We start from the raw sequence: 11,754 nt of genomic DNA, 5'->3' as shown, positions 1-11,754 counted from the left end.
ATTGAGTGCTGGCTCGAAGGGCCGAATGGCCTCCTCCTGCACCTATTGTCTATTGTCTATCACTTGTGAACGGTGAATGGTGGGCCAGGTCTTGAGGGGCCGAGTGGCCTGTTCCTGCTTCTATGTGCAGTGGGCAGCAAGGAAACAGGACCCCGACCCCTCTTGCCCCCCCCCTCCCCCCATTCTACAGGAGGTAGGTGCCCCTCACCCACCCCCGACCATCACCGGTTGTCGAGGGGCAAGATGGAGTCGTAGGAAGGGGGTGCTTTGGGGGTATGGTCAGGCTGGGACGCGTGTAGGACCGTCCCCTCGCACATGTCCCCCTCCACCTCCTCCTCCTCCTGACCCTCGTCGTACTCGCACGGCGGCAGGTTGAAGATCTGGGTGAGTCCGTGGAGGCTGGCCACCTTGTAGAGGGTCTGGAGGAAGAGGATCATCACAGCGAGGCCACACAACAGGAAAACTGCAGCGGGGAGCAGAGACAGGACATTAGTCACCCCGCCGCACGGGGCACGGATACACACATACACACACACACACACACACACACACACACACACACACACACACACACACACACACACACACACACACACACACACACACACACACACACACACACACACACACCACACACACACACACACACACACACACACACACACACACGGGCACGCACACACACACACACACACACACACACACACACGGGCACGCACACACACACACACACACACACACACACACACACAGGGGCACGCACACACAGGCACACACACACACACGGGCACGCACACACACACACACACGGGCACGCACACACACACACACACACACATACACACACACACACGGGCACGCACACACACACACACACACACACACACGCACGCACGCACGCACGCACGCACGCACGCACGCACGCACACACACACACACACACACACACGCACGCACGCACGCACACACACACACACACACACACACACACACACACAGGGGGGCGGAGGGCACAGGGCTTACATGGAACAGCGTAGGAAGGAACTGCCGATGCTGGTTTAAACCGAACATGGGACATGGAGCCTTACTTAGGACATAGAACATTGTACATGGAATGTCACATAGGACATAGAACATGGTACATGCAGACTATCTTTGATGGGATGTTACTGGCTTTACCTTACACTGAACGTTATTCCCCTTATCCTGTATCTGTAGACTGTGGGCGGCTAGATTGGATGGCGGGACTGTCATACGAGGAATGATTGGAAAGACTGGGCTTGTATTCACTGGAGTTTAGAAGGATGAGAGGGGATCTTATAGAGACGTATAAAATTATAAAAGGACTGGACAAGCTAGATGCAGGAAAAATGTTCCCAATGTTTGGGGGAGTCCAGAACCAGGGGCCACACAGTCTAAGAATAAAGGGGAGGCCATTTAAAACTGAGGTGAGAAGAAACTTTTTCACCCAGAGAGTTGTCTTCTACTTTCTTCTTTCTTATATCAACTACTGCAATCAGTTGTGAATTTGTGGGATTCTCTGCCACAGAGGGCAGTGGAGGCCGATTCACTGGATGAATTTAAGAGAGAGTTAGATAGAGCTCTAGGGGCTAGTGGGATCAAGGGATATGGGGAGAAGGCAGGCACGGGTTACTGATTGTGGATGATCAGCCATGATCACAATGAATGGCGGTGCTGGCTCGAAGGGCCAAATGGCCTCCTCCTGCACCTATTGTCTATGTTTTCTATGTAATCATGTATTGTCTTTCCGCTGGCTGGATAGCAGGCAACAACGAAGCTTTTTGCTGTACCTCGGTACACGTGACAATGAGCTAAACACTGAAGCGGAGAGGTTAAGCTGAAGCAGAGTGGGAGCATCCTTACATGAGACGGACAGCTTGTAGAGAGGCCGGAGCTGTTGGTTGCTCTGCTCTCCAGGGACGAAGTCGCCGAGACCCACGGTGGTGAGGGAGATGAAGCAGAAGTAGAAGGCGTCGAGGAAGGTCCAGTCGTGCTCGATGGCGCTGAAGATGGCGGACGGGATGATGAAGAAGGCGAGGAGGATGACCAGCCCCAGGATCAGCAGGTGGACCACGGCGACCTGCTGCTTGCTGTAGCCCAGCCGCTGCTGGCACAGGCGGATGGGCCGAGTGGTCACGTACACCAGCAACCGCTGCACCAGCACGGTGAGGAGAAGCATGGTGAGCGGCACGCCCATCAGGGCAAAGATCACGGAGAAGGCCTTGCCTCCATCAGACAACGGCGTGGTATGTCCGTAACCTGTCGAGCAAAACACCTCACCCGTCACAGCCTGTCACAGAGGAACTGCAAACTCAAACACCAAGTACACGGTCTATCCCACAGGTAGGGTCAACAACTGTCCCATATCGGCCGGGACAGCCCGTATTTTGTGGCTGAATTGGCTAAACCGGCCTTGTCCCGTTTTGGGCCCGGGTGGGGGGTGGGCCCGGACGCTGTAGGCCCAGACATTGTAGGCGCGTGGGCTGCTGTTGGCCCCGGGACCAAAGATACTAGAGGAGCAAGATAGACCACTCGACCCTAAAAACCGTAGTACGTCGCGGCGGCCATTTTAGTAGGCAGAAACATGCAGAAACATTGAAAAAGAAAAATAACAAAAATCTGTGAATTGATAGATGAGATATATTCTGCATTTTAATGGTATCATCACACACACTGTTCCCCCACAACACTGATTACACTGCGAGAGGCGGGTTTTGCTTCCTAAAATGGCCGCCGTCACGCTCCTTTGCGTACTACACTTAAGTATAGGCGATTTCAACGGAGTGGTTCATCTTGCTCCTCTAGTATCTTTGGTCGGGACAGTGTAGGCTAACGGAGTGTGTTCACCTAACGGAGGTTGCGTAGCAACCCGCCTCCCGGCCCGGGCGGCTGCCATTGGTGGAGCGGGAGCACGTGACCGCTGGCTGGGTGAGGTCACGTGGGGCGCGGGGCGGTGACGTCACCTTGTCCCGTATTTGGGAGTGAGGAAGTTGGCAACCTTGCACGCAAACCAGGAACTGCAGGCGCTGACTAAAGCGCAATACACCACGGATAAGTGTTTAGTTTAGTTTAGGACAAACAGCAAAAGTCCCCCAATCCGGCAACCTCAAGACTTTTGTGGTAAAGTGCTGGAGTAACTCAGCGGGTCAGGCAGCATCTCTGGAGAACATGGATAGGTGACGTTTCACAGAGTGCTGGAGTAACTCAGCGGGTCAGGCAGCATCTCTGGAGAACATGGATAGGTTTTCAGTCTGCCCCCTTCCTCTCCCTCCCCCCCACCTCTCTCCATCTTCTCTCTCTCTCCCCACCTCTCCCCTCTCCCACCTATCCCCCTCTTCTCTCTCTCCCCCCACCTCCCCTCTCCCCCCACTTCTCTCCCTCTTCTTACTCTCCCCTTTCTCCTCTCTCCCCCCACCCTCTCCCCTCTCTCCTCCCCTCCCCTGTCTCCCATCCCCCACTACTCTTCCACTTCTCACTCTCCTCTCCCCCTCCCCATTCTCGCCTCTCCTCTCTGACCCCCTCCCCTGTCTCCCTTCCCCCTCTCTCTCCATGCATTCTCCCCTCTCCTCTCTCCCCCCTCCCTGTCTCCCTTCCCCCCACCATTCTCCCCCCTCCCCTGTCCCTAAATGTGAGGTTATCCACTTTGGCGGCAAGAACAGGAAAGCAGAGTATTACCTGAATGGTGGCCAATTAGGAAAAGGGGAGATGCAGCGTGACCTGGGTGTCGTGGTGCACCAGTCATTGAAAGCAAGCATGCAGGTGCAGCAGGCAGTGAAGAAAGCGAATGGTATGTTAGCATTCATAGCAAGGGGATTTGAGTATAGGAGCAGGGAGGTTCTGCTGCAGTTGTACAGGGCCTTGGTGAGACCACACCTGGAGTATTGTGTACAGTTTTGGTCTACTAATCTGAGGAAAGACATTCTTGCCATAGAGGGAGTACAGAGAAGGTTCACCAGATTGATCCCTGGGATGGCAGGACTTTCATATGAAGAAAGACTGGATAGACTGGGCTTGTACTCGCTGGAATTTAGAACATTGAGGGGGGATCTTATAGAAACATATAAAATTCTTAAGGGGTTGGAGAGGCTAGATGCGGGAAGATTGTTCCCGATGTTCGGGGAGTCCAGAACCAGGGGTCACAGCTTAAGGATAAGGGGGAAGTCTTTTAGGACCGAGATGAGAAAACATTTCTTCACACAGAGAGTGGTGAGTCTGTGGAATTCTCTGCCACAGAAGGTAGTTGAGGCCAGTTCATTGGCTATATTTAAAAGGGAGTTAGATGTGGCCCTTGTGGCTAAAGGGATCAGGGGGTATGGAGAGAAGGCAGGTACAGGTTACTGAGTTGGATGATCAGCAATGATCATATTGAATGGCGGTGCGTACAGGCTCGAAGGGCCGAATGGCCTACTCCTGCACCTATTTTCTATGTTTCTATGTCTCCCTTCCCCCTCTCTCTCTCCACACATTCTCCCCTCTCCTCTCTGCCCCCCTCCCCGTCTCCACCCTCCCCTCTCCTCTCTGCCCCCCTCCCCGTCTCCCTCCCCCCTCCCCTTTCCTCTCTCTCCACACATTCTCCCCTCTCCTCTCTGCCCCCCTCCCCGTCTCCCTCCCCCCTCCCCTCTCCTCTCTGCCCCCCTCCCCGTCTCCCTCCCCCCTCCCCTCTCCTCTCTCTCCACACATTTGTCGGTCTGCAGCTTGCAGCTTTCCATGCCGGATGCCCACGCTCCCTGAAGCTTTACACTAACGTTCCCAGCCCATCAGGACGAGGCGGGGTGCCCCCAGGAGCGACGTGTACCTGGCTGGTTTACCTGCCCCACCCAGGTGTAGGTAACCGAGGCAGATGTATTACCTGGGCCAGCGTGAAGAGACCTTCACATCCAGCAGCCTCGCGTTGACAGATTAGTTTAGTTTAGTTCAGAGATACAGCGCGGAAACTGGCCCTTCGGCCCACCGAGTCCGTGCTGACCAGCGATCCCCGCACACTAACACTATCCTACACACACTGGGGACAATTTACATTTATACCAAGCCAATTAACCCTCAAACCTGCACGCCCTTGGAGTGTGGGAGGAAACCGAAGATCTCGGAGAAAACCCACGCAGGTCACGGGGAGAACGTACAAACTCCGTACAGACAGTGCCCTTAGTGGGGATCGAACCCGGGTCTCTGGCGCTGTGAGACAGCAACTCTACCGCTGCGCCACCGTGCCGCACTTAAATAGTGTACAGTCTATTCACTGGCTGGATAGCACGCAACAAAAAAGCTTTTCACTGTACCTCGTTACATGTGACAATAATGAACGAAACTAATAAAATAAACGAAGCTGCCACAAGTAAGGATTCGTTGTGATCACGGCTGATCATCCACAATCAGTAACCCGTGCCTGCCTTCTCCCCCATATCCCTTGATTCCACTACCTGCTTCGGCACCTGTAACAATGAAATAATCCCGACTTTTAAACAGGACTGGCTGACCGAACATCTTGCCGTTATCTGATTTGGCAGCTTTTGAGTGTCAAAGAAACCATTTGTCCTCATTTCAGCAGTTAACACATAAATTATTCCAAGAAAACTAAACGTCAGAGCACAGTAGAGTTAATAGCAATATTCAGAGTTGCCAGAGTCTAGGACCAGAGGGCACAGCCTCAGAATTAAAGGGCGTTCCTTTAGGAAGGAGACGAGGAGGAATTTCTTTAGTCATAGGGTGGTGAATCTGTGGAATTCATTGCCACAGATGGCTGTGGAGGCCAAGTCAGTGGATATTTTTAAGGCAGAGATGGATAAATTCTTAATTGGTACGGGTGTCAGGGGATATGGGGAGAAGGCAGGAGAATGGGGTTAGGAGGGAAAGATAGATCAGCCTTGATTGAATGGTAGAAACACAGAAAATAGGTGCAGGTGTCAAGCCAGCACCACCATTCGACGATGGGCCAAATGGCCTAATTCTGCTCCTATCCCTAATGAAACATGACGTTGGGCTGATGGGCGTGTTTCTGTGCTGTATTACCCGAATCCTCAACTGTTTCTCTTTCCACAGGTGCCGCCTGACCTTCTAGGTATTTCAAGCATTTGTTCACCTTCCCCTCAGCTCACGACGAGCCAACCTTTCTACATTTTCCTTGAGCTTCGTCCCCTTTGATCTCTCGTTTTCACACCTTACCCCTTTCCATGCAGGAGGAGGCCATTCGGCCCTTCGAGCCAGCACCGCCATTCAATGTGATCATGGCTGATCATTCTCAATCAGTACCCCGTTCCTGCCTTCTCCCCATACCCCCTGACTCCGCTATCCTTAAGAGCTCTATCTAGCTCTCTCTTGAATGCATTCAGAGAATTGGCCTCCACTGCCTTCTGAGGCAGAGAATTCCACAGATTCACAACTCTCTGACTGAAAAAGGTTTTTCCTCATCTCTGTTCTAAATGGCCTACCCCTTATTCTTAAACTGTGGCCCCTGGTTCTGGACTCCCCCAACATTGGGAACACGTTTCCTGCCTCTAACTTGTCCAACCCCTTAATAATCTTATACGTTTTGATAAGATCTCCTCTCATCCTTCTAAATTCCTTCAAGCATTTGTTCACCTTCCCCTCAGCTCACAACGAGCCAACCTTTCTACATTTTCCTTGAGCTTCGTCCCCTTTGATCTCTCGTTTTCACACCTTACCCCTTTCGAGACCCCCTGTGCCTCCCTCTCCCCTGACCCTCAGTCTGAAGGAGGGTCTCGACCCGGAACATCACGCGTTCACCCCTCCTCTCCGCCTGTCCCGCTGAGTTCCTCCAGCACTTTGCTCCCTATCTTCGGTGTAAACCAGCACCTGCGGTTCCATTCCTGCACCTTTGTTTTAGTTTGTTGCCAGGCCGATACATTAATCAGAAAGGACTCCACACCTCAGTTAAACAACGGCTTACTACAGAATTGTCCCTAGCCTCCACTATGGGGATTAAATTCAAGTTCATTGCCCTCTCAAACAACACGTTCCAAATCTAAAGCTCTCCCAGTGCCACACTTCCTCAAACATTTGCATACAGAATATTACTCAATGCAAAAATATGCAACAAGACTTCTTAAAACTCAAGTAATATTAGAACCTTAGATATAAATACATTAACCATTCAACCATTTGACAACATAGTTATATATTTAACATTGTTTGAAATTGTAAATAGCCACTTCCAAATCAAACTTTTACCAAGCCTGCTTTTCCCTTCTGATTGTTAGAAGGACATTAAATATTTGATACAGGGAAGTTTTTAATTTTGGGGGGGAATTAATTTGGTGGGAAAAAAATGTTAACTTTGTGGGGGGGAAGGGTCATTTGGTGGCGGGGAAAATAATTTGGCGAGGTTAAAGGTAAGTTTGTGGGGAGAAATTAATATTACGGGAAAAAATTAACTTTTCATCCAAATTAATTTCCCCCCCCATGCATTAATTTCTCTCCAAAACTTAATAGAAAGTTATTATGGGAAGTTAACTTTTGTTTTCTTGGGCTTATTTAACTTGAGGGAAAACTTGATTAACTTTGAGGGGAGACTTGCTTAAAATTGAGGGGATACTTTAACTTTGAGAGGCAGCAACTTTAGGGAAAACTTGATTAACTTTGAGGAAAAACTTGTTTAACTTTGTGGGGAAATGTACTTAAAATTGAGGGGAGACTTTCTTAATTTTGAGGAAACATTAAATTTTGGGAGAAAACCTAATTAACTTCGAGAGGAAACTTAATTAGCTTTGAGTGGAATCTTTTCTAAACTTTGAGGGAAAACTTTTCTGAACTTTGGAGGAAAACTTTTCTGAACTATGCGGAAAACTTAATTCGCTTTGAGAGGAAATTTTCTAAACTTTGAGGGAAAAGTTTTCTTATCTTTGAGAGAAATGTTATTAACTTTGGAGGAAGCTTTCTAAACTGAGGGAAAACTCTCTTAACTTTGAGGAGAAACTTTCTTGGGAAAGCTTGGGAATGCAGGTACAGCAGGCAGTGAAGAAAGCCAATGGAATGTTGGCCTTCATAACAAGAGGAGTTGAGTATAGGAGCAAAGAGGTCCTTCTACAGTTGTACCGGGCCCTAGTGAGACCGCACCTGGAGTACTGTGTGCAGTTTTGGTCTCCAAATTTGAGGAAGGATATTCTTGCTATTGAGGGCGTGCAGCGTAGGTTCACTAGGTTAATTCCCGGAATGGCGGGACTGTCGTATGTTGAAAGGCTGGAGCAATTAGGCTTGTACACACTGGAATTTAGAAGGATGAGGGGGGATCTTATTGAAACATATAAAATAATTAGGGGATTGGACACATTAGAGGTAGGAAACATGTTCCCAATGTTGGGGGAGTCCAGAACAAGGGGCCACAGTTTAAGAATAAGGGGTAGGCCATTTAGAACGGAGATGAGGAAGAACTTTTTCAGTCAGAGAGTGGTGAAGGTGTGGAATTCTCTGCCTCAGAAGGCAGTGGAGGCCAGTTCGTTGGACGCTTTCAAGAGAGAGCTGGATAGAGCTCTTAAGGATAGCGGAGTGAGGGGGTATGGGGAGAAGGCAGGAACGGGGTACTGATTGAGAGTGATCAGCCATGATCGCATTGAATGGCGGTGCGTACAGGCTCGAAGGGCTCCTCCTGCACCTATTGTCTATTGTCTATTGAAAGTTTTATTAAAAGGAGTTTGAAGCTGATACTCACCGACTGTGGTGACCAAAGTACTGGCAAAGAAGAAGGCGGAGGCGAAGTCCCAGTTGGTGTGTTGGCTGGCGTTGCTGAGGACCGAGATGCCGTAGGCATTGGCTCTCAGCACCCGGGAGAGGAAGTCCTCCAGCTCGGCCTCGGCCAGGCAGCGGCTGCTGTTCAACAGGTGGCTCTTCAGGACCCGCAACTCCGAGCGGAGCTGGTGCTCATGAGGCCGCTCCACCAGCGACACGGTGAGCGCCCCGAGCAACAGGTAGCACAGGTAGAAGAGGGAGAGGAAGACCAGCGGCTGTGGGGGGCAGTAGCTCTCGGCCATCGTCCCGCACCGGGGATCACACACCTGGACCCTCACCTGGGACACACCTGGACCCTCGCCTGGGACACACCTGGACCCTAAACCCAGACACACCTGGTCCCTAACTCCAGACACACCTGGTCCCTAACTCCGGACACACCTGGTCCCTAACCCCGGACACCCGGGATACACCTGGACCCTCGCCCAGGACACACCTGGACCCTCACCCAGGACACACCTGGTCACCCAGGACACACCTGGTCCCTAACTCCGGACACACCTGGACCCTCACCTGGGACACACCTGGTCCCTCACCTGGGATACACCTGGTCCCTAACTCCGGACACACCTGGACCCTAAACCCAGACACGCCTGGTCCCTAACTCCGGAAACACCTGGTCCCTAACTCTGGACAACCTGGTCCCTCACCCGGGATACACGTGGACCCTCGCTCTGGACACACCTGGACCCTCACCTGGGACACACCTGGACCCTAAACCCAGACACACCTGGACCCTAAACCCAGACACAACCTGGTCCCTAACTCCGGTCACACCTGGTCCCGGCTCCGCTGCCTGCCTCGCTCGCTCCCCCGCCCGGTGCCGGGCAGGTGAGGCAGGGATCGCCACTCTCTCCAGCAGTCGATGCACCGCCTCCTCCCACTCTCTCCTCCCCCTTCTCTTCCTTCGTCTGTCCCTCCCTCCTTCCTTCCTTCTCTCCCCCTCTCTTTCTTTTCTTTCTTTCTCTCTCTCTGCTCTTTCTTTCTCTCTGCCTCTCTCTTTCTCTCTGCCTCTCTCTCTCTCTCTCCTCTCTCTCTCCTCTCTCTCTCTCCTCTCTCTCTCTCTCTCTCTCTCTCTCTCTCTCTCTCTCTCTCTCTCTCTCTCTCTCTCTCTCTCTCTCTCTCTCTCTCTCTCTCTCTCTCTCTCTCTCTCTCTCTCTCTCTCTCTCTCTCTCTCTCTCTCTCTCTCTCTCTCTCTCTCTCTCTCTCTCTCTCTCTCCTCTCTCTCTCTCTCTCTCTCTCTCTCTCTCTCTCTCTCTCTCTCTCTCTCTCTCTCTCTCTCTCTCTCTCTCTCTCTCTCTCTCTCTCTCTCTCTCTCTCTCTCTCCTGGACAGTCTTCTCCAGGTGCTAGGTGATATCTCTCATGGCCCCACCTGAACAGACGAGTTTATTCCAATGTGTGCTGAACCGACCGGCCAATTATTTACAGGTTCTGCAAGTTTATGCAGCTTTGGTTCAGCCCCACATCTACACTTGATTTATTAGATTGGGCAGTACAATCCAGGGCACACCCAGCTACTGCATTCCTTGCCAGCGGAGAGCATTGCAGCTCACCTGCAGTGGTGCGAAGCTACACAGAGTGCTGGAGTAACTCAACGGGTCAGGCAGCATCTCTGGAGAGAAGGAATGGGTGACGTTTCGGGTCGAGACCCTTCTTCAGACTGATCTGGGTCTATGGCGCTGTGAGGTGGCAACTCTACCGCTGGGCCACAATATCGGCCTATTATTTAGAGGTTCAAGGTTATTGTAATTACCAGGCACATAGATTTAGGGGCAGCACGGTGGCGCAGCGCTAGAGACCCGGCTTCGATCCTGTACGGAGTTTGTACGTTCTCCCAGTGACCGCGTGGGTTTTCTCCAGGTGCTCCGGTTTCCTCCCACACTCCAAAGACGTGCAGGGGAAGAGAGTGGAAGTTTTGTTGCCTTCCATCACAGTGAGGGACTGTGATGGATGTTGGTGTTGGGGTCGTGTGTCCTGCGTTCTTTTCTTTTTTGCTGTGTCTTGTGACTGCTGAAATTTCCTTCGGTATTTATACCGAATGACAATAAAGTTCTGTTATACTGTTATACTGTTTGTAGATTAATTGGCTTGATGTAAATGTTTTTAGATTAGATTTAGATTAGAGAGTTAGATTTAGCACTTAGGGCAAAAGGAATCAAGAGATTATGGGGAAAAAGCAGGAATGGGTTATTGATTTAGATGATCAGCCGTGATCATACTGAATGGTGGTGACAATAGGTGCAGGAGGAGGCCATTCGGCCCTTCGAGCCAGCACCGCCATTCAATGTGATCATGGCTGATCATTCTCAATCAGTACCCCGTTCCTGCCTTCTCCCCATACCCCCTGACTCCGCTATCCTTAAGAGCTCTATCTAGCTCTCTCTTGAATGCATTCAGAGAATTGGCCTCCACTGCCTTCTGAGGCAGAGAATTCCACAGATTCACAACTCTCTGACTGAAAAAGTTTTTCCTCATCTCCGTTCTAAATGCCTACCCCTTATTCTTAAACTGTGTGGCCCCTGGTTCTGGACTCCCCCAACATTGGGAACATGTTTCCTGCCTCTAACGTGTCCAACCCCTTAATAATCTTATACGTTTCGATAAGATCTCCTCTCATCCTTCTAAATTCCAGTGTACACAATCCTAGTCGCTCCAGTCTTTCAACATACGATAGTCCCGCCATTCGAAGGGCCGAACGGCCTCTCCTGCACCTATTTTTTGTATGTTTCTAAATGTAAATTGTCCCCAGTGTGCGTTGGGTAGTGTTAGTGTGCGGGATCGATGGTCGGTGCGGACTCGGTGGGCCGATGGGCCTGTTTCCGCGCTGTATCTCTAAACTAAACAAACATGTCGGGTTGTCCAATGGTGCTTTATTGACACGTGTGTGCACTGCACAGCGAGATTCTTCCTGCATGGATCATACGTGCACCAGCTGCCATATTTTGCCTCCATTTACAAAACACCAGAGTCCGGTCCGTGCGTTTGATGTAGTG

At 51.1% G+C, this 11,754-nt stretch overlaps 1 protein-coding gene across 1 annotated transcript; it reads right to left on the bottom strand.

Moving 5' to 3' along the window:
* Nucleotides 1–221: 221 nt before the first annotated feature.
* Nucleotides 222–9,002, bottom strand: kcnk6 (potassium channel, subfamily K, member 6). The gene is made up of 3 exons (XM_078431050.1): nucleotides 8,684–9,002; nucleotides 1,885–2,280; nucleotides 222–463 (listed from the first exon to the last, which is right to left on the bottom strand). Exons 1-3 carry the CDS (start codon nucleotides 9,000–9,002, stop codon nucleotides 222–224), a joined length of 957 nt encoding a protein of 318 aa, XP_078287176.1.
* Nucleotides 9,003–11,754: the final 2,752 nt, after the last annotated feature.

Source organism: Rhinoraja longicauda, chromosome 41, assembly GCF_053455715.1.
Source record: "Rhinoraja longicauda isolate Sanriku21f chromosome 41, sRhiLon1.1, whole genome shotgun sequence".
Taxonomy (NCBI): Eukaryota; Metazoa; Chordata; class Chondrichthyes; order Rajiformes; family Arhynchobatidae; genus Rhinoraja; species Rhinoraja longicauda.
The sequence above is the reverse complement of the archived record's forward strand: the minus strand, read 5'-3'. Positions and strand labels throughout refer to the sequence as shown.